This window comes from Phalaenopsis equestris, unplaced genomic scaffold (assembly GCF_001263595.1).
Source record: "Phalaenopsis equestris unplaced genomic scaffold, ASM126359v1 Scaffold000761, whole genome shotgun sequence".
NCBI classification, from domain to species: Eukaryota; Viridiplantae; Streptophyta; class Magnoliopsida; order Asparagales; family Orchidaceae; genus Phalaenopsis; species Phalaenopsis equestris.
Genome location: NW_018165201.1, coordinates 4,152,095 through 4,177,555, shown reverse-complemented (window position 1 = coordinate 4,177,555; position 25,461 = coordinate 4,152,095). Strand labels below are relative to the sequence as shown.

The 25,461-nt window shown below is 34.0% G+C and overlaps 3 protein-coding genes across 6 annotated transcripts in view; 1 reads left to right on the top strand and 2 right to left on the bottom strand.

Moving 5' to 3' along the window:
* Positions 1 to 675: 675 nt before the first annotated feature.
* LOC110030798 (gamma-tubulin complex component 5-like) lies at positions 676 to 13,750 on the top strand. 4 transcript variants are annotated; one of them, XM_020733717.1, is made up of 17 exons: positions 676 to 751; positions 3,432 to 3,585; positions 4,144 to 4,404; positions 4,486 to 4,583; positions 6,301 to 6,463; positions 6,554 to 6,664; positions 8,046 to 9,113; positions 9,448 to 9,600; positions 10,008 to 10,107; positions 10,183 to 10,277; positions 10,378 to 10,563; positions 10,636 to 10,692; positions 10,780 to 10,851; positions 11,695 to 11,790; positions 11,916 to 12,047; positions 12,889 to 13,062; positions 13,377 to 13,750. In XM_020733717.1, the coding sequence occupies exons 2-17, from the start codon at positions 3,463 to 3,465 to the stop codon at positions 13,530 to 13,532; spliced, it is 3,045 nt and encodes a 1,014-aa protein (XP_020589376.1). In that variant the 5' UTR covers positions 676 to 751; positions 3,432 to 3,462; the 3' UTR covers positions 13,533 to 13,750. The 4 variants fall into 4 exon arrangements, with proteins under 4 accessions (XP_020589376.1, XP_020589378.1, XP_020589375.1 ...); XM_020733719.1 differs by having other exon boundaries at positions 3,425 to 3,585; XM_020733716.1 differs by having other exon boundaries at positions 3,299 to 3,585.
* A 743-nt stretch (positions 13,751 to 14,493) lies between these two features.
* Positions 14,494 to 22,230, bottom strand: LOC110030796 (cyclic nucleotide-gated ion channel 4-like). Its single transcript, XM_020733714.1, has 7 exons — positions 21,601 to 22,230; positions 20,679 to 20,894; positions 17,681 to 17,997; positions 17,006 to 17,117; positions 16,137 to 16,373; positions 15,265 to 15,351; positions 14,494 to 15,070 (listed from the first exon to the last, which is right to left on the bottom strand). The coding sequence occupies exons 1-7, from the start codon at positions 22,144 to 22,146 to the stop codon at positions 14,543 to 14,545; spliced, it is 2,043 nt and encodes a 680-aa protein (XP_020589373.1). The 5' UTR covers positions 22,147 to 22,230; the 3' UTR covers positions 14,494 to 14,542.
* Positions 22,231 to 23,770: 1,540 nt separating this feature from the next.
* Positions 23,771 to 25,461, bottom strand: part of LOC110030797 (external alternative NAD(P)H-ubiquinone oxidoreductase B3, mitochondrial-like) — a 13,260-nt gene continuing 11,569 nt past the window's right edge. Inside the window, exons 8-10 of the mRNA XM_020733715.1 lie at positions 24,698 to 24,819; positions 24,261 to 24,380; positions 23,771 to 23,858 (exon numbers count right to left, since the gene is read on the bottom strand). Coding sequence (XP_020589374.1) covers positions 23,771 to 23,858; positions 24,261 to 24,380; positions 24,698 to 24,819 — 330 coding nt within the window. The remainder of the gene's footprint in view (positions 23,859 to 24,260; positions 24,381 to 24,697; positions 24,820 to 25,461) is intronic.

Sequence of the window (25,461 nt, the reverse complement as noted above, 5' to 3'; positions counted from 1 at the left end):
TGAACAAAATTTTTTTATTTACTTGCATGAACACCTAAACTTTTAATGTTTATATTCTCAACATTCACTGAAGAACATCCAAACAAAGACAAAAATTTCTAAATATCTTAAAAATGTTGGCATGCAATAATGTTCGTATGTTTAGTTTATGCAATTCAATTTTCATTTATATAAATAATATTGATAAAAAAAAAACATGAAAATTATTTTATCATTAGTTTGTCTAAAGAAAAATACAGTTTGACAATAAAATGCTGTATAAATAAATTCAAAAATTTAGATGTTGGATGTGTAAATATGTAAAAATTTATGAATGTTATAATGTGAGGTGATTGGGCATTCAAGTATTGTGCCTGAAATTTATCAGCCTAGCTCTTCAATAGTGAATATTGCATATTTAAGATATGACGCTCGTTGTGACTAATAGCTTGGCAGCTATTGTATGTTGTAAGTCCATTAAGGTCACGAGTTTGAGCCCGTCTGAGTGCATTTGTCTTACTGTGCACGTGAAATTTGTTAGGGACTCGTCTAATAGCCTCTTACGAATGTTATGTGTGTGTGTGTATATATATATAATAATTTTTAGAGGGGTCGCGGTTATTAGTCGTCACTTTTTCAAGCGGGAAGGTTTGAGCAACCTCCTTCTCCGTTAGCGGCTGGCGGGGGAGGAGCGGCTGCCGTAGAAGCTCCATTGCCGGCGCTTCCACCTCTTTCTTCTTTTCCTTCATCGGCAGATGTTTGTCTCGATAAGGTCAACTTGCCCTCGCCGCCGTCATATTCTGCTTTTTTTTCGCTGCTGTTCGCCGCGATGGTGGTCGCTACTTCTCTTAAACCCTAATCATGAACTATGTCTCTTATCAGTGGGTTTAAATATGTTAGATCAGTTGCATTTTTTGGGAGAGAGAGAGAGAGGGAAGGAGGGAGGTAGATCGCGACTGTAGCGAAGGCATTGGAGGCTGATGTGATCGTCGATCAAGGTGGTCCGTGGCGGATTGAGTGCCGAGCAATAATGCCATAATTCTTCTTCCCTCTTCCCGTCTCTTTACCTTTTTGGTTTCCTGCTCTTGGGCCACGGAAGTGGGTTGTTATTGCACTTGAATAACCTCCATGTCGTTCATAGCAGCCTCCTTCTAGCCTTAGACTCGGGAATTCTAGATTTATGGAAGAGTATTAATAATGAGTGTTCTAAAATAGGAAAATTATATGCTGTAATCGATGATTATTTGTGAATGAACTGTAAACCTGGCTAATTATATCGATCGCGTCTAAACTCTTGTTAATTGTTATTGTTAAATAAATGTTAACGTTAAATTAATTTGAACTTCAACATTTGAAGATTATATTGCGTGAACTGGGTTTGTAGGAACCTTAATCTACAGAATATAGTTCCTATTATTTATCAGTGCGTTGTTGAGCATGTAGTTTAATATGATGATGTTCGTGCTAGATGTAAGTTTTTGAAGTCAATATTAAAACTCAAAATGGGGGAGGCTCTAGATCAGGGACAAGCTTCCTAATTTTTAGAAAATTTTATAGAATATTGAAATTTTGGAGTCTAATATTAACAAGGGCATTTACATGCATACCACGAAATTCTTTTGTAGTTTCATATAGAACAACTAAACATTCATAGTTACGTGCATGCCACTCAAATTATAACATCATATCAAAAATAACACCATCACTATCTTCTCAAGTGAAATACACCTTTTCATGTATAAGTTTATGACACCAAGGTGTTGTTACTGAAAATGTCAAACTTTGAGCGTTGGATTTGTAAATGCATAAGAATTGTGTGGTATGTATTCAAATTTTCTTAATAAATAATGAAGTAATCTTTTTTTGTAATTATTATTGAAATTGTTGTGAAGGTTAGCACTGGGATTAGTTATGTTTTGGGTTGTTAGATGGAAGTGGGTTGTCAGAGGCGGCATCTGAGTCAGAAGAACTGGGTTTGAGAATGTCCGATGTATTTTTAGGTTTCCTAATTATTTTATGAAAATTAGGAGTGCTTTCATTGGCTTCTAATATATGATCACCATTCATTTCATGGATTATATTGATTCGTCGCTTATGTTCATAACCAATAATTAGCCTATTATGATATTAGGAGTTATTGATTTATTCCTTGAACTATCATGACTATGAATTGGTTTTTGTGATTTCTCTTCACCTATCTTTTATGTTTATGCTCTCAAATTATATTTGATTTATTTTGAAAAATATCTTCTAAGGTTTGAACTTTATAAATATACGATAATGAAACACATTGAATATGTCAAAATTTTACTTTGCTCGCATCAATGATTATGTTGACATTACGATATAATAGGATAGTGATTTACACAACTCATCACTTAGCTTGAGCCATAATCGAAAACCCCCCTTTGTTATGTGATTTGTGGGGATCGATTGCTAAGTTTTAATAATAGCTTGATATTATTATCTTTATATGCATGATGTTATCTTTTAAGTTTTTTGTTTTAGAGATAGTATGAAGGATCTTGATTTGCAGCATAGAAATTTGAACTAGAATACTAGGACTTTTTTTGAAATTTAGAGTAAATTAACTCATTCAAAGTTTGTATAAAAATTACCTTAATTTGGCTTATTTAAATAGAAGTCATTATTTTATAGCTTTGGTAAGTCATTAATTTTTTTATTTTTTAATAAATAATGACATTTAAAATCATAATGATTGATTGATTTAAATTATTTATAATTCCTTCTTTTTTCCTTGAGCTCGAGCTATTGAATTCATATTTAATTGAAATTATTGATGTAGATGCTTTGCCACTAGTAATGTGAAATCCACTGGTAGAATCTGTTGTTGGCGCCCCCTGCTGGAATCGCAGATGGGCTCTTTTAGAAAATTTCATCACAGGATTCCCTTAGGCTTGTGCTTGGAATCTGACGGGATTTCACCCAAAAATAAAAGCTTTTTTGGTTATATCAATAAAATAAAATCGAGAATATGAAGCTAGATTGAATTGTATGGCACAATTTCCAGATTTGGAAATAAAAAACAAAATAGATTATTTTACATAAGACTTTCAAATAGGTTCTGTTTGTCTTTACATATATTAATAATCTAAAAATATTTTTTTTCAGTATAACATGAAGATAAATCTTCTTTTGTTTATTAGATTGTTCAAGTGGCATTATACATATTTAATTTTGTCTTATAAATCTAATGTCAAAATTTAGCTTGAATGTAAAGCACAGTTTTTTACAGTCAAGCTATAAAAAATTTCATGGAAATTGTTAAATTTTACAATTAATTTTTTACATTATGCAGAGTATATGTCTTATGGGAAGATTAAAATATGTCTCTTTGAAGGGGAAAATAAATTGTCAAAGTCCTAAAATGAAATGCCATGCCATAAATCTCGTGCTTATTGATTTCCATTCATCTGAGCTAAAGCTTACAGGCGTTATTCGGTTATTCTCATTGCTTGACTGATGTATGCCACAATGGCTGGGGAGTGTCAACAGAGTTTTATCAGCAAGCTCCATTTTAGCATCTCAAATGGCATGCCTCATGCAGAACCACTCCCTAGCTTTAAGGCGGATGAAAAAGAACTGGTATTTAAATATTTTTTTGTCCCTTTTTTCCCCAATTTGGTTGTTTTCGCTTCTTTAAGAATTTTTTTTTTTAGGAAATTTACACACATAGCATAAAATTCTTTTGTATTTTTATATATAACACCTAAACATTCATATTTATATGCATACCACTCAAATCTGTAATATCACATCAAAAATACTATCATCACTATCTTTTTTAAAAATGAAATACACCTTTTCATGCATAGGTTTATGACATAAATGTGTCATAAGTGTAAATATCCAAATTTGGGTGTTTGATGTGTAAATACATAAGAATTGTGTGGTTTGTATGTCAATTTCCCTATTTATTTTCATAACAATGAACGTTCTGTTGTTGGGGTGCTTTCTCAGACTACTAAACACTAGTTTGTATGGCTTTCTGAATGCTTTGCAGCTAAAAAAACATGTTCTGCTGCTAAGCCTTCCTCCAATAAAAGTCTGTGTTTGGCAAATTGGCACTTCTCACAATGTGTTTTGTACCCTAATGACATAGTTTATACCTAAAGCTATGCTAAAGTTTCATTTTTTGATCAGGTACATGGCATCTTACAGATGCTGCAAGGTTTCTGCAGCCATCTATTTTATTGGGATGAGGAGGGACAAAAATTTCTGGTGAAAAGTGGGATTTTTGTTTGTCATCTATCCCAGACTAGTCTCCGTAGCATTTTAGACAAGTTCTTATTCTGTGGAACATGTTTGAAGAAGGTGGAACTCTTTGTTAAGAAGGTAAAAGCTTCTCGTCAAAGAGCTCCTACCCTCGAGGCTTTTGCTAATTCCGTCCATTCATGGCTCAAGGTAAGTATGCCACATAATTTCATTATATGTCCACATCTGTTAATTTTTTCTTTTGTCTAATTTTAATTATTATGTATAAAGAGAGTGCGGGATCTTGCTTTAAAAGAGGAAATAAAGTCGACTTCTATAGATTGCCAAATTACAATTACTCTCCTTCAGCTGACCAATTCTTTATCAAGGTCAGGCATTTCCATTTTAATCTCAATTATTCTGACTTTGCTTGGATATGCTTGAGTAAAGCTCCTAATTATAAACTTTGAATATTTATAGTTATCATTATTATTTGTAAAATCTTCTGTTTGCGACCTTTGGTCTAGTTGGTCTCTCAAAAAGAAATTTTAACTCTTTTGAACAAGTTTATTCATTACTTACCTTCGCTTTTTTGTGTTTCGTTCTCTGCTTTCATGGCGTGCTAAGTTATTTGACCTAATAAATTAGTCAATTTTCATGCTCTTAATAACTCATCTCAGGCCATTCTTAGCAAGTTGTCATTATCATTTCTAAAAGTTTGGGATATTTACATATATATAACACAATTCTATTGTATTTTCATATCTCACAACTAAACTTTCTTATTACACACATAGCACAAACCTTACTGTCACATAAAAAATAACACTATTAGCACTTTTTAAAAGTAAAATACAGCTTTTTATGCATAGGCTTAAAGCACCAAAGTGTTATGTATGTAAATATGAAAGTTTAGGTGTGAGGTATGTAAATACATAAGAAATTGTGTGCTAGGTATTGTGTGCTAGGTATGTAAATGTAAATTTCCCTAAAAGTTTTTGTCTCGACAGTCTGTCTTCTTCAATTTGGAGCTATTCTGTTCACAGCGGTGTGTAGACTGTGAAGACATGACTATATGTATGAGGAAACCCTTTAGATATATTTATGTTTTCATTTAGATATTCTCAGTGTGTATCATGTCTTCCCTTTCCCAATGTTTCCAATCAATTAATTGGATATGTTAAACAAATTTTATTGTTTTAATGAAGCATTTCAGTTTCACTGTCATGAATTGTTTCAAGGCCCTAATCTGCTTGTCCTATGTTTAGAAATATTTAAGTTTTGCTTCTGGTGCCATTAACAAATTTTACCATCAAGTTAGAGTTTCCGGATTAAATTTATTCTTTTTCTAAGTTTCCCAACTATTTATTAATTTGCTTTTTCAATCTTTCTTTGCCGCATATTCCTTTTGAACTTCCACATAATGTAACTTTTCTTCAGCAAACTTTTCTTGAAAATAACCTTTAAAACATGTTTGCTTTGGCCGGCACCCCTTTCTTCAAACCTTTCTAAGATTATATCCATTTATAAGCATTGTGAAGTAAAGTTCCTGTGAGGAAGAATGAAAGAAGAACCTCTAATTATTTAAAATTTTTATTTTTTCTGTTGTTATTTTTATGAACACTAAAACAACTTACTTTTTAGTGTTTTGATTTTCTTAAAACAACTACCACCGTTGGTTGTAGCCGCCATCGCTTTTATTTTTTCTATTGTTGAACAGAAAGAGTCAAAGAAATTATGTTACTAAGTGCTTGTTTGGGATCACTTTTATTATTTTGCTTTTGTTTTTATTTTAAAAATATGTTTACTTAGTGCATTTTTTGGTGTGTTTTTGTTCTTTGTTCTTAAAAATAAATTATCTTGTTTTTAAAAACATTCAAAACATTTAAATATTATTTTGAATGTTTTTTAAAAAAAACTAAACATGTTATAACAAATTGAACTTGTCCTATTGCAAGTAAAAAATATACAAAACAAAATAAAAATTAAAAAGAAAAAATGATTCTAAACGGCCCCTAAGCTTCATAACTTTGACCTCCCTGCATGTTCCGTTTTAGATTTCTTTCTATTCATGAAATTTATCTCATATGGCACACTACTTCACAGTTTGTGCTCTGGGGCAGAGTATCTTGCTCAAGTGGTGTATGGATCCATACCGAATGCTTGCATTAATTCTGAACTTGCAGTCCCAGCGAATAAGATTGCAGTTATTATTCTGGATTCTCTGTTCAAGAAATTGAATGAAGCCTATCTTGTGCCCGGTGGTGAGGTTAGAAATATAATATACTATGTTTTCTCCAGCTATTTCTTTTAATATTTTCCATTACAAATTTATCTAAACAATTCCTGCTTAAAACAGGAAAAACCATATCATATGTTGCTTTCCATTATGGTAGAATGTATGCTTCCGTATCTTGAGGTGCTGGACTTATGGTTGTATGAAGGATTTCTTGATGATCCTTGTGAGGAGGTATTTACGATTTCCTTTTTTTTTTTCTTTTTTCAAAGATTTACATACATACTACTTAATTCCTATGTATTTACATATCTAGCACCTAAACTTTAATTTTTTACATTTATGCCACCTTTCCTAAGCATAAAATGGTGTATTTCACATTTTGAATGTTAAAATAATGTTATTTTTGATGTGATGTGAAAGATTTGGGTTTGTATAATTATAAAAAGTGAAGTTTAGATGTTAGATATGTAAATACAAAGAATTGGGTGGTGTGCATGTAAATGCCTTTTCTTTTTTTATCCCCCGAGCTTGTTTTTCTTCAATCTTGATTTTTTCCATACTTTGCTAAAACATAATATCTCAAATATGTGTGTAAACACATAGAAAAAGATGTCAAGGTATAAATTAGTTGGGTCAAGCTCATGCCATCCCAACATAAGCTTGAGCTCGATTAATTAATGAAAATCGAGCTCAAGCTCGAGTTTAGTTCGTACTACTCCCACTAATATGGGGTATTAGGAAATGTTGATGCATGCAACCAGACCCCACCCATGTATTTTTAAAATTTTTATGGAAGCTTTATATACCACTCAATTCTTATGTATTGACAAATCTAACCCCCAAACTTGAAAATTTTTGCATACATGCCACCTTACCTATGCATAAAAAGGTGTATTTCACTTTTTTTAATTTTAAAATGGTGGTGTTTTTGATGTGATATGAAGGACTTGGGTTGCATAAATTTAGAAAGAAAAGTTTGTGTTAGATATTCATAGGAATTAGGTGGTATGTATGTAAATGCCCCAAAATTTATTTCAGTGACCTGTACCCGGGCACCCGGAATACACGAGTTTGAGTTGCCTCTATTGTATTCCGATAGTTCATATACTCAAATAGCTTATGGCACAGAAGTTTATCATAAAATTACCTTTGTTTCATTCTCATTTTTTTTATGGAGACCATAATTCGGCTAATAAATGTTCGCAGATAGTCATCAAAAGACACTATTGATTGAAGAATGAGGAAATTGTATCTTACACTTTTCTTCTATATTCTGCGCACGGTAACAATAATGTTTTGTACCAATTCTTTATATGGCTTACTATCACTCGTATATGCTTTTGAAGTTGAGGTAAGAATGATAGCTACGAGTTTTGAGAGAAGTAAGTAAATAAATGCTTTTTTTTTCTTTTTAAAGTTACAATTCAGGGATCATTTGCTAGAACTAACACCCCATGTATTCATGGTTGGGTAAATATTTTCTTTTGAAGATTTTTGAAGTCTGAAATGTTTTTTTTTACTGGTTCACCAATATAGGCCGTGTTATAAAATTGAACCTAATAATGAACATTTGTAGGTCAGTTTCTTACAGTTATCTTCCTCCACTTTGCAGGTATTCTTTTATGCCAACAATGCAGTTACTGTCGATCAGCCGACATATTGGGAGACCAGTTATCTTTTTCGTCCAAAATCCAATAAGACTCTAGCCGACAAGAATATAAAATCTACTATTCCACGAGTCTGGAGAGAACAAGAAGGGCGAGAAGCTGTTCCAATGTCTTTTTCTGCGAGAGGGGGTGATCAAAATGAAATTAACTGTCCTATTTTCCTGAAGGAACTCGCAAGACCCATTGTATCTGCTGGAAAATCTTTGCAGTTGATTCAGCATGTTCGTGGCGGTGAACTCGACGTTCCAACATGGAAAAACTCTGGTGGTCAATTTAACAGCCAGCAATATGAGCAGGACGCTAAGTCAAACACTTCGAAAGCAAATATATGTGATGAGCGTTTCAATTATGCTGGACTAATGGGAATTTTAACCTTGCCTGAAGCCTTCTTGGTGTCATTGACGGGCTTAGTAGGTGATGGGGATCACATTTATCCAAAACTAACGATACCCTCCACTGAGATAACTGAGATGATAATGAAAGGAGTTACAGAAGATGAACAAACATCATTAAATCATGAGAAGACATGGATTAAATTTTTGGCTGATGCAATAACAGGGAGGAGAAAGATAGGCTGTGGAAAAGACGATTCTCTTAATGTTGGAATCGTACAAGTTCATGATTCAATAAAAGTTGAACCTAAATGTAACTCAGACTATCGAAGCACAGAGTCCAAAGATATTGACATTCTCTACCCTCATATTCCGATCATGACTGTTTCCCGGCAGTTTATTGAAAAACACAAAGATTCCTGGAGTAATCTAAACATATCTCAGTACATTCGCCTTCCTCCTTTGAATGACGAAAACTTGCGAATGGCTATTTATACCGAAAAGTTTAACACCACAGATGCAAACATTGATAGCCAAAATGGAGATTCTCTTCGTCATTGTTCTGGAACAGACTATACTTTTGGTTTTCAACATAGTGACGTACAACAGCTTCTTGTAGAAAAAGATATTAGGAATTTGGAATGTTTGTATTCCTTTCCAACCTTTCTTCCTTCTTTTCAGGTATTAAAAAAGGGGCATTTACATACTTTGCACACAATTCTTATGTATTTACATGTCTCACAAAATTCTTTACACACATAGCACTCAAATTTTAATATCACATAAAAATAGCACTATTATAACTTTTTGAAGGTGAAATACACCTTTTTATGCATAGGTTTAAAGCACCAACATGCCATGCATGTAAATATGAAAGTTTAGGTGTGAGATATGTAAATACATAAGAATTTTGTCTTATGTATGTAATTTTCCAAAAAAAAAAAAGGCCTTTCAGAGATACTGTTTTGACTTATCTAGGTGGAATTCTCATGGAAACCAGTTTTTTGTAGAACAGGAAGATGTCCCAGTGTCTGATCTTCTTCCTTTCCAAAAGAACAGCACACTTTCCCGAAGAATTCTTAGTTGGATCCAAGACTTAAGTTTGAATGTCACGCCCCAACCTGATGTCATCATTAAAGAATGTGTTGTTGTATATATTAAAACACAGGTAGAAATGCAAATGCCGATTTTATTCTTTTTTTTATATTTGTCACTAATGATCTGAAAACTTTTTTTTGGAGCATTTACATGTATACCTCACAATTCTTATTTCTTCACAAATGCAACAAACAAACCTTATTTTTTACATATATACCACCCAAGCCTTTCTTATGACTCAAAATCAGGGGCGGGGCTAGCTTCTTTTTTGAGGGGGGCAAACGAAGGGCAAAGTGATATTTTAGAAGGGACAAAAATTATCACTATTTTAACTTTTAAAAATTGAAATAACCTTTTCATGAATAGTTAATAAGGCATCTATGTAAAAGTAGTTAAGTTTAGATGTAAGTATGTAAATACATAGGAATTGATTGGTATGTTCGTAAATTTTCCTTTTTTTCATTTTTTCACTTCTAGATGGATCAAATCGGTAGACATATGCTTTTGAAGCTAATGACTGATTGGAAACTTATGGATGAACTTAATATAATACGTTCAATCTATTTGCTTGGATCAGGTAATTTAGAGTTTCAAATTATGTTTTTCGGCCAGTTTTACTGCTTGCAGGGCTTGAGAATATTCTTTTTTTCAGGTGACCTGCTACAGAGGTTCCTCATTGTAGTTTTTGGCAAGATAGATGAGGGTGAATCATGGGATGATGATTTTGAGCTAAATACAATTTTGCAGGTTCTTTGAATTTCAAAATGCATGCAATTCTTTTGTTCGCAATAACTGATGTGAAATTATTCCCTTCTAATATTGTCTGGTATTACTTTATCGTGCATAGGAATCTATCCGAAATTCTGCTGATAGTACACTTCTGAGTTCTCCAGATTCTTTGGTTGTGTCAATTTCGCAATCCGATGCTCTTGAAGATGACGAAAATAAAGCTCACAAAATTGCAAATCCACGTAGGGGTTTTGGTCAGTTTTTTGGCATCGATGCACTCGATCTCTTAAAATTTTCATACAAGGTATGATTTTAACAGGGAGATCATTTGTTTCATTTTGGTTCTTTTTGATGTAATTAAGATTCTATGACATAGGTTTCTTGGCCCCTTGACCTAATTGTCAATTCGGAGGCATTGAAGAAATATAACCAGGTAAATTTACCTTTCTGACTCCCCTGCTTTCTCTTCCATTTAAGATTGGTTGTTTGGATAATTTGACTGTTTTTGTTATTCATTCAGGTCATGGGTTTTTTATTAAAGGTCAAACGTGCAAAATACTTGCTCGATAAGGTTCGAAGATGGATGTGGAAGGTAAGGATGCATTTTGATTCTTCTTACTGTTTTATTTAGATTTTGTTAGGTCTAAATGACAAACCTAGTTGGGAATTTAGAAAGTGAGACTCCTTTTTGCCATTTGGCGGGTGGAAAGCTAAGGTCTCGTATGGAATCAATTATATTTATTTATTTTAATTTTAATTTTTTCTTTTTTTTTAAAATATATTATAAGAATTGAATTGTATGTATGTAAATATTCCTATTAAGTAGTGCACTCTAACTTGCATAAATTGTTCATGTTAAATGAACTGGACTGTTGCTACGTTGTGATGTATTTGAATTCCTTCCGTATGATGGGTATTCTTCTTATCAGCACAGCTTAAAGCATTAGCAACTTTTATTTTCACATGTTGTCAGCATCATAGTGAGCATTAGTATTCTCCTATCCATCTGGATTGTTCAATACCATTCAGTTATGACGAAGATAGCTTGAATTACATTTTTCTGTTTCTAGATCTTATTTTTTTTACATTAAGTGTAATATATTACTTTGTTGAATTGAGTGGTATGTATGTAAATCTTCCAATATGGGAGCATTTAAAGGCATACCACCCAATTCCTATGTATTTACATATCTAACACCTAAATTTTACCTTCTACATTTATACCACCTAAATCTTTCATATCAAATAAAAAATAACACCATTTTAACTTTTAAAAAGTGAAATAGACTCTTTCATGCATAAGTAAGGTGGCATGCATATCAAAATTGAAGTTTAGATGTGAGATGTGTACATACATAAGAATTGAGTGTATGTATGTAAATCTTACATTTTTTTTATTAAAGATTGCTAACAAGGTTCCGGTCTTTCTAAGCAGGGAAGGACTGCAGTACAAAATCACAAGCATCACTTGTTAGTGGAACAAAAACTCCTCCATTTTGTTGATGCATTTCATCAATATGTCATGGACAGAGTAAAATGATCATATTCCCTTCCCTTATTTTCCATTAGCATATATGAATTTTTTTTTTTCATATTCATATTTGCCACAAAAGCTTGAAGTGCCACAAAAGCTTGAAGCATGTCTTTTTTCAACAGGTATTTCACAGTGCTTGGATTGAGCTCTGCACAACTATGTCATCTGCAGGCTCTCTTGATGAAGTTATAGAAGCTCATGAGGCCTATCTTTCGTTGATCCAACGGCAATGCTTTGTCGGACCAGATAAGCTGGTTTGGTCTATCTTTTCAACCTTCGCTGGATTAAAATTTCATTGAATTAGAAATTTTTGAACATTTTACAAGAAATACCTCATTTTGATTTTGATTGTGGAGAACTATAATCTCAATTTTCTTGACACCCCGCTTCCATTACTGTTAAGTTCCCAAAGTCCTCTTTAATAAAAAAAGGAGCATTTATATACATACCACCCAATTCTTATTTATTTACACATATAACACCTAAGCTTTTCTTTTTAACATTTATACCCCCCAAAATCTTTCATATCACATAAAAAATATCATTATTTTTAACTTTTAAAATATAAAATACACCTTTTCATGCATAGGTACGGTAGTGTATGTGTAAAAAATAAAGCTTAGGTTATGTAAGTGCGTATTAATTAAATGGTATGTATGCAAATCTTCCTAAAAGAAAATGATTTTGATTTTGGATAGTTAGAAGTCAGAACTCTATTCTTTCAAATACAACATAGAGACGGCCCTCCTCTTTATATATAGAAATAACTTAAGGCAGTCGAAAATATTGTATTTCCCAAAATGCCTTTCAAGGAAATGTTGTGCAGCTAATTTTCCTCATGCCTTGTTATCATTGCATGGCAAAAAGATTAGGCTCCACATTTATATGGATTTAGAAACCGTTTCTTTAGTCTAAAAGTAAACCAGCTTATAATTATATTGTTGGGCCATTTACAAATCTAACACCTAAACTTTACTTCTTTTAAATTTATACCACAGATGTACAAATTGAAGTTTAGGTGTTAGATATGTAAATACATGGGAATTGAGTGGTTGTGTATGTAAATCTTCCTTTTTTATTTTTATTAACTTGCAGTGGGCTCTGATTGCGAGTAGGGTGAAGAGCATTCTGGGTTTAGTACTAGATTTTCACTCCATACAGCAGACACTGCACAGTGTGGGAGCAGCTCCAGCCATCAGGGCAAGATGTGAAATGGAAGTCGACCGGATCGAAAAGCAGTTTGATGATTGCATGGCCTTTCTTCTTCGAGTAATTTTTTAACTCTCTCTCTCTCTCTCTCTCTAACTCAGCAAATTTTATCAACTTTGTGAGTACATTTACAGACATACCGCCCAATTCCTATGCATTTATATATCTAACCGAACTTTACCTTTTGCATTGATACAACCCAAATCTCTTTTAACTTCAAAAAAGGTAAAATACACATTTTCATACATAGGTAAGCTGGCATGTATGTAAAAATTGAATTTTAGGTGTTAAAATATGTAAATACATAGTTCCTAACTTTATTTGAATATTTATTTTTTTTAACATGGTTATTGAATCTGGTTATATTTTTGCAGATCTTATCTTTTAAGATCAATGTAGGGCACTTTCCACACCTGGCTGATTTGGTCACTAGAATAAACTACAATTACTTCTACATGTCTGATACTGGAAACCTGCTAAACGTTCCTAGCTTTGAGGGTGCCAAACCTGGGAGGAGTTTGATCTCTTAACCCTGAGTCATCAAGGTATTATTTTTTTGTAACAAAGTTTTCATGTCTTGCAAAAATTCAGGGTTATGTTGGTAAATGTTTTTTTTTCTAGTTGTCCTTTTTGTTGTAATTTTGTTGATGCAACCCACCTTGAGATGAATGTGTATTTGAAATTGTGATTGAATTAGCTTGATTTTAAAGCAAATTGTTGGCTTCTATTTGTTTGAAGAGCCTTTGGTTTTCAATTATGGAGGGGATGATTTCTCAGTAGTTGTGGCCGTCATAGTGTTTGAGGGTGTAATCTCCCACGTGAGTTCCCGGCCAAACATGCATATTGACCTTTGGGTTCAACTTCTTGAGTCCTCTAATGAAAAACTGCTTATTTACATACATGCTCCAACAATTGTTATCTATTTACATATCTATCGCCTAAACTTTCATATTTATATCATTATATATGCATAACATTCAAATTTTTAATATCACATCAAAAATATCACTATTTTGCTTTTTAAAAGTGAAATATATCTTTTTTGCTTGATAACACCAAGATATTTCAATGTAAATATAAAAAGTTGGTTGTTTAATTAAATATATAGATAAGAATATGTGGTGTGTATGTAAATTTCCCTTATTTATATGTAGAAAGAAAATTCTCTTATAAATATGAGTAGAACATTGTGCATTAAATCATTCTTTTTTACCTTTTTTTTTCTTATTTTAGTTAATTGATGCAGCATTGAATGTGAAATGATAAAAGATTGATAGACAATTATGTATCCAAAACTCATAGTTTGATATTTATATTTATAACATTGTGAGATTATAAAAGTTGTATTTTGTTTTCAAAAGGTTAGCTAATATATATATATATATATTGCATGCAAGTGCCTCAAGATTATATCCTTCTTTTCAGTTTTCAAAACTCAGACTTTAATTTCGATAACTTTTGAGATTAATCTTTATAAAAATATCCTTCTTTTCAGTTTTCACCCATATAATTCACAAACTGTCCGTCAAACGATATAATTTTAATACAAACCCTCCCCATTTGGCTTCGGCGACGTCAACATCGCTGCATAATGCCGCAGCCTCTCCTCCCCCGGCGAGGGACACCTTGACGCCGGCCGCCGCGGACGACCAAATGCCATCGACGACGAACCTCCCGAACCCGCAGCTGCCGTCACCTTATAGTTCCTCCATGCCAGCTGTATCGCCACCGCCGCCCACGTCCGCCACGCCGGCGAGTAATACCTCGCGCTCCGCCGCACCCTCTCGTTGAGAAACACATACCGAAAGTGCTGCGTGACGTACTTCACGTCGGCGGCTTCGAGCCCGAAGGCCTCGGTGGTCTCGAGGGTGATTAGGGTGGAAGACGAAGGAGGAAGACGGTGGACGAACGGGCGGCGGAGGCACCACGAGAGGAGCTCGTCGCCGGTGAAGTTTCCGGGGCCTAACATGCAGCAGCTCTGCAAGCCGTCGCGGAGAAGCTGTTTGCTTTCAAGGTGGCCGCGAACGATGAAGATCATTTTTTGAACCGGGTCTCCTTCCCGCGTTATCTAAAGGAATAATAATATATAAGTCCCCTAAAAATTTTTAAATAATTTTATCTGTAGACTTTGTATTTTTAGAGGTGTTTCCATACTTTACATTTTTAACACCTAAACTTTGTTTTTTTACATTTATGCCATTCAAATCTTTTATATTACATGATTAGTATAACGTTGACTCTTGATATGATAAGAAGGCTTACAGTTTCTCCTTTAGGAAACACCAGAGACTTCACCCTGTCACAAATGTTCTCCAGCACTAGCTCATCCATGTGCTGAAACAAAGGCACCTGCAAAGTTCACATTGAAACACAAACATATGGAAAATTTACATACATACCTCACAATACTTAAGTATTTACATATCTAACACCAGAAAAGCGGATTTTTTAACGTCTTATTGTTGTTATTGCATATAATCCAATCATAGTGAAATCTGCAATAACAGCAATAAGATGCAGAGGTGTTTACATACGTGTAGAGTTGTTAACAAGCTGGTTTCCAGCCGAGCTAGAGTTTGCTCGAAGTCAGCTCAAATAGATTTAGTTCGGATCAAAATTGGCTAGTTGCTCCTTATCTTCAATTTCCAGCCAGCTTGGCTCCAAATTAAATCGAGTATGATTCGGCTCGAAATCAAAATGAATCGACTCATTTGGGTTATTTTGTTATCTTCCTCAATTTTTTTTTCAAAATCCGTTCTAGCTCAACATTGGTTCTTATCTCATTATATTCTATTTTATTTAGCATTTTTTTATAATTTTTAATAAATAAAAAACACTTAGAACTGCTCTCGAGCCAATTCAAGCCGATTAGTGTATGGCTCAAAATCAGCTATGAGCTTGGCTCGTTTATTTCGATCCAATCTTGATCCAAGCTAGAATTTAAATTAACTTTCGAGCGATGAACAATCTCCAATCAAAATTCACAGCCCTAGATACAACATAAAGATGTGCCTTCCTTTTATAAAGAAACACTTGAGCCAAACAAAAAGTATAGCATAATGTCAAAAACATCTTTAATTACTAGCAACTAAATTTAGAAAAATCTGAAGGTCTACAATGCAAAAAACACGTACCTGTCGAACAAGGTCGAGGCAGAGATGATACTTAATGTCTCTTCTCAGGCCTTGGGGCAAATTGCTTATCATATTGCATTCATCAACGCCTCTCATCGCCGCCCACCGCTGCCTCTCATACTGCCGCACACGCTGCCGGATACTCTTCGGCAGCTGCCGTTGCCTCATCCACCAGTCCAAGCTTCTCATCTTCATGTGCAAACTCTTCTTTTTGCATGTAGTTGAGTGCAAGAATACCTACATTTATCATACATTTACTTAACAGACCACTCAATTCTTATATATTTACATACCTAACACCTAAATGTTTCTTTCGTATCTAAATTTGTCAAAATAGTCCTTTGACAGTTTATATGGGGTTATTTTAGTCTCGGAGTGTACGAAAGTGTCAAATTATTCCCCAAGTTATTTAAATTGGGTTTGTTTGGAGCAGCTTCAGTTTATTAAAAAACTACAATAGTTATTATAATTTTTTTCTTTTGAAAAAATCAGACCGCAGCTAAAAAACTGACACCGTACCTAGCCAGGACGTCAAAACGTAGTTTACACAAACAGACAAATTCACTGCCGTCCCAAATGGACCCAAACCGACCCTTAGGGATTCTAAAAGAGTCCGCCATGGAGATTATTTCAGCACAAAATAATAATCTCTCGAGATTAAATTTGCAATTTTATAGTCTCGTGGACTAAAAGGATCCCATGAAAAACAGTCATGAGACTATAAGTATCACCATTTTAACTTTCAGAAACTAAATTACACATTACGCATGCATATATAATGTGGTATGTATGTAAAAAATTAAAGTTTAGGCATTAAATATGCAAATACTTTTTTATGTTTATGCAATGGAATGTTTTTGCCTTCTGACCTTGATGTTTCCAATCAGCATGGTCACTAGGATAAGGCCGCTTGTGATGACCACAATGTTGAATATAATCTCTAGCCAATCTGTTGTGCTAACCAGAGCTCCACCAAAGGTGCTGCAGTAATTGGCAAAATTTTTCATTAGCTGAATTATTTGACAAGAGGGGATCTTAAACAAATTAAATCTCATTAATGGTGGGATTTGATAAATCCCATATTTAATATTAATAGGATGATTTACATATATAATACTCAATTTCTACGAATTTATATATGTTTAAAACCTACATTTCAACTATTACAAACATGCCACTGGATTCCATTTAACATAATAAAGTTTAGTAGTTATTTATGCATATATATAGGAATCTTGTAGTATGCATGTAAACATACGTTGTCCATTTGCATACATACCACACAATTCTTGCTTATTTACATACTTACACCTAAACTTTCATATTTACATGTATAGCACTCAACATCCTTAATATCACATAAAGATGTCATTTTTTACTTACTTTTCATGCATAGATTTATGACATCGAAGTGTTATAAGTGTAAATATAAGAGTTTGGGCATTATGTAAGCAACAACTACATAAGAATAGCATGGTATGTATGCAAATTTCACAAAACTCTTAAATTTTTTTTATGAAAATTGCAGATAACTAAAAACTTACGTTAGAGTCATTAAGCCCCACAGAAGAGGAAGCAGGATCTTCTCCAACCGGCTCGTGTTGGCAACCAAAAGGACCGTTAATCTGTAAGCTCCATAGCTATAGTTGTTCCCACTGTCGCCAAGACATTGCTCTGCCGAGCTCGTGCTGTTGGCCCATATATGTCTCGTCTTCCCTCCAACAGCAGCGGTGTTGCCGTAGTATATGGGCTCAATACATCCCAGCACGTCGGCCCAACAACCTTGTACGGCTCTGCATTGCTCTGTTAGACATTTTGTGGCTCTCTGAATTCCTAACAAGTACCAACAGGCTCCCACTGCCTGATGAGTTTGAGATCAGATGATGAAGAAGAAGAACGGGTGTGTAGTAATGGAGAGCTGGGCCGAGCATGCTATGGATTGGATTTGATTTGACCGAATCATAAGTCGTTCAAGATAAGTTATATGGCTTGCTTAAATTTTTTAATGTCAGTTACTTACATTTCACATAATTCTTATGTATTTACAAATCTAGCAATTAGACGCTTATATTTGCACATATAACACTAAAATGTTTAATATCACAAAAAATAATGTTATTACCATTTTTTTCAAAGACAAATACACCTTTTTAAGCATATCTTTAAAGTGCCAGAATGCTATGTAAATATCGAGAAATATTTGCGTACATAAGATGTACGCAGCGCTGCGTACATCAAGGGTTATTCAGGGGGTACAATGGGGTTATATCTGGGTTATACCCCCTTGTAACCTCCGGTATAACCCGGATATAACTCCCCTGTACCACCAGAATAACCTCTGATGTACCCAGCGCTGCGTACATCTTATGTACGCAAATATTTCACGTAAATATCATAGTTTAGATGTGTCTGTAGATGCAAAATTAATTTATACTAAGTAAATAAAATAATATAAAAATTTAAATATGCTTTCTTGTAATTAAACAACTCAAAAAAAAAATACTAACAAGTTAGTTCATTGAAATAAAAATAAATAAATAATGTATTAAATTTATATGCATATTAATATTAAATTATAATACATTACTATTAAATATATAATTATATAGGCTCTAGATAATCAAATTTTATTTAAATAATATATCAAATAAATACACAGTATTTAACAAGTTACTTTTTAAACAATAAAATAAATTTGTTCGTAAACATTAATAAACGAGTTTGATTATGTTTAAGTTTAGTTCATTTAGTCTTTGAGATTTTAAAAAAATTCAAACATGTTTATTTCCTAATTTGAATGAAAATGATAAAATATTAATTTAGTCTAGTTTAAGTTGTTCATCAATTGCATTGTTTCATTTAGAGCTCTAATGGGTGCGGGCTACGAAAATTCACAACCGCTCTTCTTTGCATTTTGTTTTCATTTTATTTTGTTGACAGAGCCTAAGAGAGTAGAATTTTCAGAAGACAAATTAGATTGTATGTAAGACATTACCCAAAGATTTCACCCTCATTTAGCTATAACTTTTTTTGATATGGGGTTCGGGTTCCCCACAGGCGCAAGCTTATATGATCAATTACTCATCCAGATAACAAGGAGAGTGCATTCGATTAATATTAGTCATTAAAGATTGAAATTGAACGTAGAATAACAACAAACTTTGGATTCTAAGTTGTAAAATTCATCGCTTGAAACTTAAAGTGGTGGTGGGGGAATAAAGACGAAACCCGATCAATATCCCAGGATTCCGTCATCCCGGACTGTCGTGTTATCTGATCTACTTAGTCAGAGGAGATAGTCAACTTAACATGAAAGAAGAATTCTTGTTAGTAGCCATGGGTTGCTTCATCCAAGATATCCATGTAGATCTAGGGTGAATGTTTGTTCAAGGGGACAAATTTACATCGGCCTAAGCCAATAGAACGTTTTATGTCAATCAATTGTACTCTTATGATTCACAATTCAAATGGTAGAAAGCTATAGAACATACGGTTTGCGGTCGTTTTCAATCAACAGGGTCATCGTCGGGGAATCAAACATTTTAAATTTTTATATTTGAAGTCGAAGCATTTAGTTTTGTTAGATTAAATTTTTCGAAGTTAAAGTCATGTCGATTCATATCCTAATACGTAGGAGGATCGGACTAAGTGATTTGGACTTGTAAATTCTTACTTTTGGATTTGAACGTTTATTATAGCTTACTAAACTCGTCAACTCCACTCCTTATGAGGAGGCGTATCGGACTATGGTTGAGACTTACAAACCAATCCTATAAACAAGACGGTCAGATTTGCACTAGCAGTATTCTCAAACATAATATTTGAGCATTCAATATGCTTGGTTGAAGCACATGCAAGAATTAATTTCATATACTATTTTAGCTATAACATTTGATGTCTTCAAACATTTTACATGATTTTAAACAATCTACTAAATCAAGTAGCTTCCAAGTGTGCCTTTTGAAAGACTTGCATAAGTGTTGAGGTATTTATATTCAAATCAAATACTATATTAAAACTTGATGAAGTCATAAAATCATTTAAACATCTTGAATGTCTGTGTGAATATTATGACTTTAAGTTGCCCCCAAGTTTTCATTTTAAGATTTTCAGGGTCTTCTGTTCGTCAGGAGGTATATTGTGAATTCGGTCGCAGGATTGAAATATTTTTAACGCCTTTTGTTGGCAACATTAGCGAATTGTAGGACAGAGGGAGTCGTGCGAGCAATGAAATGAGGAGAAGACGGCTTCTGCTCAAGGACTCGGTGCAGAGAGATCGGGCTCGCTAGGGCTTCTACTCCGGCCTACGGGAGCGACGTGGGAGGATCGCGGCAGGGGGAAGAATAGTGCGCGGGTAAGAAGAAGAACGAATCGCGACAAAGGTATTTGTGTTACGGGATTGTGCAAAAGATTAATTAAGTTTAATTAACCCAATTAATAAAGATTAATTAAGTTTAATTAATCTAATTAACGATATTAATAATTTAAATGAATTTATTCTTCTTTTAAAAGTCTACAAGGGGGAGTGAGAATAATACTTACATGAGAAGCTATGAAATAGGCAATGAGATTGAGAGCGATTCCCCACCAAATGGTTCCGAAAATATATCCCGACGAGTTCTGCAGGCGTCGAAGGGAGGATATGGAGTGGTAGATTTTGGGGAGATATTGGAAGAGGAACATGATTAAGAAGATGGTCATGACCCACATGGTGGAACCTTGCTTTATTAGAGCAGGTACTGCCATCCATAGAACCACCTGCAAAAGGTTTTTGGTTGGGAAGATTTACATGCATATCACACAATTCATATGTATTTATATATCCAACACCTAAATACATGCCGCTTTATCTGTGCATGAAAAAATATTTCACCTTTTTTAAGAGCTAAAATGATGGTATTTTTTTGTCTGACGTGAAAATTTGGGAGCTATAAATGTAAAAATTAAAGTTTGAGCTTAGAAACTTAAATAAATAGGAATTGGGTGGTATGTATGTAAGTGCATTCACATACATACCACACAATTCTTATGTATTTATATATCTAACAGTACCTATACATTCATGTTTACATGCATGTCACTCAAATCTTTATCATCACATCAAAAATATCACAATCATAATCTTTTTAAAAGTGATAGACACATTTTGATATGTAAGTACCAAAGTGTTATAAGTGTAAATATCAAACTTTAATACATGAGAATATTGTGTAGTATGCAAGTATTTTACATCCATACCACACAATTCATACATATTTATATATCTAACAACAAAACATCAATTTTTACATAAATGCCACCTTAGTTATAAAAGTGCAAAAAAAAGTGGTATTTTTTATGTGATATAAATGTAAAAAAGCAAACTTTTAAGTATAATTCAGTGGTATGTATGTAAATGCCTAAAAAAACAATTTTCATATCTTGATCACTGAATTGAAGATTAATTGTGTGGTTATAATCATACCTGAGGTATTGGAAGGACGACGAAGAGATCAAAAAAGAACACATTTTTCAATTTGAGATATTGCATTGCTGCCCTCTGAGGACTCATCTTCGAAATCCGACCATTCTGCTCAACCCCCTCATCTTCTCTTTTATCACACATTCTCATGTGACACACCGTCTTCATCTTCAGCCACATGTTCCATAGATGCACTGCATCGGTGATGAACCGGAGGAGGGTGACGGTGGCGGCGAACCAACCGTCGACGAAGAGGCAGAGCTCGTCGCCGTTAATGGAGAGCGCGTAGAAGAACAAGGGGTCGACGAAGAGACCGGAAGCTCTGACGAGAAGAAAAGCGCGGTTCCATTCCTGCACCCATTTGGACTGGGGGTCAAATGCGCCGCCCACTGTGCTGTGTTTTGGTGGGTTGTAGCTCCAGGTCTCCTCGTCGGAATCCCTGTCGATGTTGTGAGGAGGAAGATGATTAGAAATGTTGGAGTCCATCGAGGTGGTGATGGAGGAAGAGGGACGAGGGTTTCGGAAGCGGAGAGAAGCATGTTTTATCATCAAGAAGGCATGTTGAAGGAGTGAAAGGTGGAGAATGTTGGCATCCTAAGAGTGGAAGATGAGCACTTTTAGCAGCGGCGTTAAAAATCCAATTTTGAGCAGAGATGTGATGGGCTCAAAATTGGCTAGGATGCGATTCAATGTGGTTGGATATTGACTCATGCTTCCTTGTATTCAATTTCGAGAAAGTTTGGCTTGAACCGGATCTATTTGGATCCATTCCAGCTCGAAACTCAAAATAAGCTGGCTAGTTTCAATTGATCTAGTTTAAAATAAATGAATATGAATCAAATATATAAAAATCCTATCACTTACACAGTCTAAAATCGTATTTATATTATATATGTAGGGGCATTAAGTTTCTATGTATTTAAATATCTAACACTTAAACATTACTTTTTAACATTTATACCTTTCAAGTCATTCCTATCACATAAAAAGTACCATTATTATGAAATGCTCCCTTTTATATGTAAAAATAAACGTTTAGATGCTAGACATGTAAATACACAAGTTTAAGTGGTATGTATGAAAAAATTTTGATAAATTAAAAAAACAATGCTTCTAGCCAATCCATCCAAACCTCAAAATTAGCTCGAAAAAAATTCAATCCATGATGTCAGCTCATAGACCGACTCATTTTGACTGAACAAAAAATTCGAATCAATTTTTGAGTGATCTTCAAGCAAAATTATCAGCCCTACTCATGGATGCCTTTGCATCGGACCAATTATCCGCTGAACTGTCCTTAAGCTAAGGGGACAATCAGAACACAAAGCTTTGATGGAAATATTTATAAACCTTACAATAGGTACAATGCTAAGTTGGTGCTAAAAGAGAAGCAATCCTTACAGTTGCAAGTATTTTCTGATTCTTGAAAGTGACTTCTGATTTGAAGTTTGGCCACATAATTCTTCAGCGAAGTTATTCAGGAACCAGCCTGTATTAATTAAAAAAAAAAGGCTTTTACATACATACCACCCAATTCCAATGTACTTACACATCTAACACCAAAAATTTAATTTTTTTACATGTATACCACCCAAATCTCTCATACCACTTAAAAAATACACTTTTTCATGCATAGATAAGGTGGTATGTATGTGGAAATTGAAGCTTAGGGGTTAGATACATAAATACAGAAGAATTGAGGGTATGTATGGAAATCTTCCTAAAAATATGCAGTGACAGCATACAAGTAAAAGGGAGATTGTGAGTCAATTCTTTCATCTCTTTCAGTATTTTGTCAATTTCTGCCAGTAGATTAAAAAAAAAAACGGTTCTGAACTGAAAATACAACAACTTCCACGAACTTTCCATAATCTAAACTTACGGACAAGTAGAGAAAAACGTGAATTTTAAGCACAAGCTGTAGTTTAAACATGATCAAGAGTTCTTATTTGCTATAAAATTTACTACTACAAAATCTCAAATCCATGTTTTCTAAAAAATCAGCATCATTACTTTATTACTGTAGTGCTCAAATTGAACAGCAAGTTCTTGCTGCAAATAAGTAAATTAGCAATCAATAAAATTAATAAGCTACTCCAAGAGCCCTATTATTCAAGTTTTTTTTATAAATATATATAAATAAAAGAATGTTTATGACTTTGTTTTCTGCAGCTTAGATGCAACTGGAGTCCCTCCCAAATACGACTTTCCTCATCCAGTCTGATATCACCAGAAATCTTGTGCGCCAACTGACTTGTTTGCTGGATTAAAAAAAATGGATATTTTTGTAAAACACCGCTCATGTAACATATTGAGGTTTAAGAAATCATTGAAGAAAGAATTAAGTGTATATAACGAAGTTATTTATGATTTTTAAAACGTTCCTGGGCATTTATGTACATATACCATCCAATTCCTATATATTTACATATCTAATACATAAACTTTATCTTTTTACATTTATACCAGTCCAATCTTTTCTATCACAAAAAAAATACCACTATTTTAATTTTTAAAAAGTGAAATACACCTTTCCATACATAGGTAAGGTGGCATATATGTAAAAAATTAAGTTTAGGTGTTAGATATGTGAACACATAGGAATTAAGTGGTATGTATGTAAATCTTCCTAAGAGATATGGACCATATGGTACAGCATATACCTTGCATAGACGGAGTACCAAAGCCATTGGGTGCTGTGTCCTATGGAAATCCAATCATAAGGAAGCTGCGCAGCTGTTTGCCCTCCACCCAAAGGTGCAAATTGTCCAAAATGCCGGTACCTGCATGCAAAATATACAATACATAATGAGACAAGGTAGAGGCTGATTGGAGTGGCTTGGGGGTGACATTTTGATGGTTTTGTTCATAAGAAATATTTATGGGGGATGAAAAGATTACAAGTAGAAATTTGGGGGCATCTAATTGATCAACTATTTCAACACATTAAAGAGTCTGGGACAAAATCGATATTTTTTATAGACTTTGGGACTAAAATGACTACCCGCGGAAAAGCCAGCCAATACTTTTCTCCAACATTTTCTTAAATACACAGAAACGCTTTGTGCTATAGCATATGCATCTCTTTTTTCCATTGTACCTGAAGGGTTTGAATCGATGGCGGCCTGTCCCTCTTATACGCGGAGGGCCTTCAGGTTTTTCTTCACATTTCTTCATTTTGTTGAAGCATCTAGCAAGATACTCTCCCTCCTGTGCTGCAACCTGGCACAAAATGAAAAGCATATGAGATTATTAGTAAGGATTGTTGGAATGGAAAAGCTTTTAGGAAATGACAAAGGTTAAAAACACAACTTATGGAAGAAGTTTCACTCTTATTTAACACCTTTACTTGGTTTGATACAAACTCAAAGACTTCACCCCTATTTATACTAGTGGCACCTCCTATGGCTAGGATTGTGTCACCACAATTACAATCCAATGGTTACAAATAATTCCACACCTACCACACAATAATTCAACACCTACCACACCTACCACACCTACTACGCAATAATTTCATACCTACCACATATTCTAGAATAAGCCTATAGAAATTAAGATTTATTTAAACAACTAAAACAAAGTTTATATTTCAACACCCCCTCTTAAACTTGATTTTGTGACTCCAAGCAAACTTCTCATTTTAATAAAGTCTTCACTCTTCAGCGGCTTGGTAAAAATATCTGCAACTTGGTCTTGAGACTTCACGTACTGCACTTGTACCTCCCTTCTTTCGATGCATTCTCTGATGTAGTGATAACGCATATCTATGTGCTTGCTTCTATCGTGGAAAACAGGATTCTTTGCTAGCGCGATTGCAGACTTGTTATCAATACAAATCTTAATCGCCTCTTCTTGTGGTAA

Coding starts and splice junctions, on each gene's coding strand:
- LOC110030798 (XM_020733717.1), top strand. CDS start 3,463: ATGTATGCCACAATGGCTGGGGAGTGTCAACAGAGTTTTATCAGCAAG. Junction 9,114..9,447: donor CCTTTCTTCCTTCTTTTCAG/GTATTAAAAAAG, acceptor TTTGTAGAACAG/GAAGATGTCCCAGTGTCTGA. Junction 10,278..10,377: donor AGCTAAATACAATTTTGCAG/GTTCTTTGAATT, acceptor TATCGTGCATAG/GAATCTATCCGAAATTCTGC.
- LOC110030796 (XM_020733714.1), bottom strand. CDS start 22,146: ATGATAAAACATGCTTCTCTCCGCTTCCGAAACCCTCGTCCCTCTTCC. Junction 16,374..17,005: donor TGCTGATTGGAAACATCAAG/GTCAGAAGGCAA, acceptor TGATAAATGTAG/GTATTCTTGCACTCAACTAC. Junction 15,352..16,136: donor GCCTCGACCTTGTTCGACAG/GTACGTGTTTTT, acceptor TGAACTTTGCAG/GTGCCTTTGTTTCAGCACAT.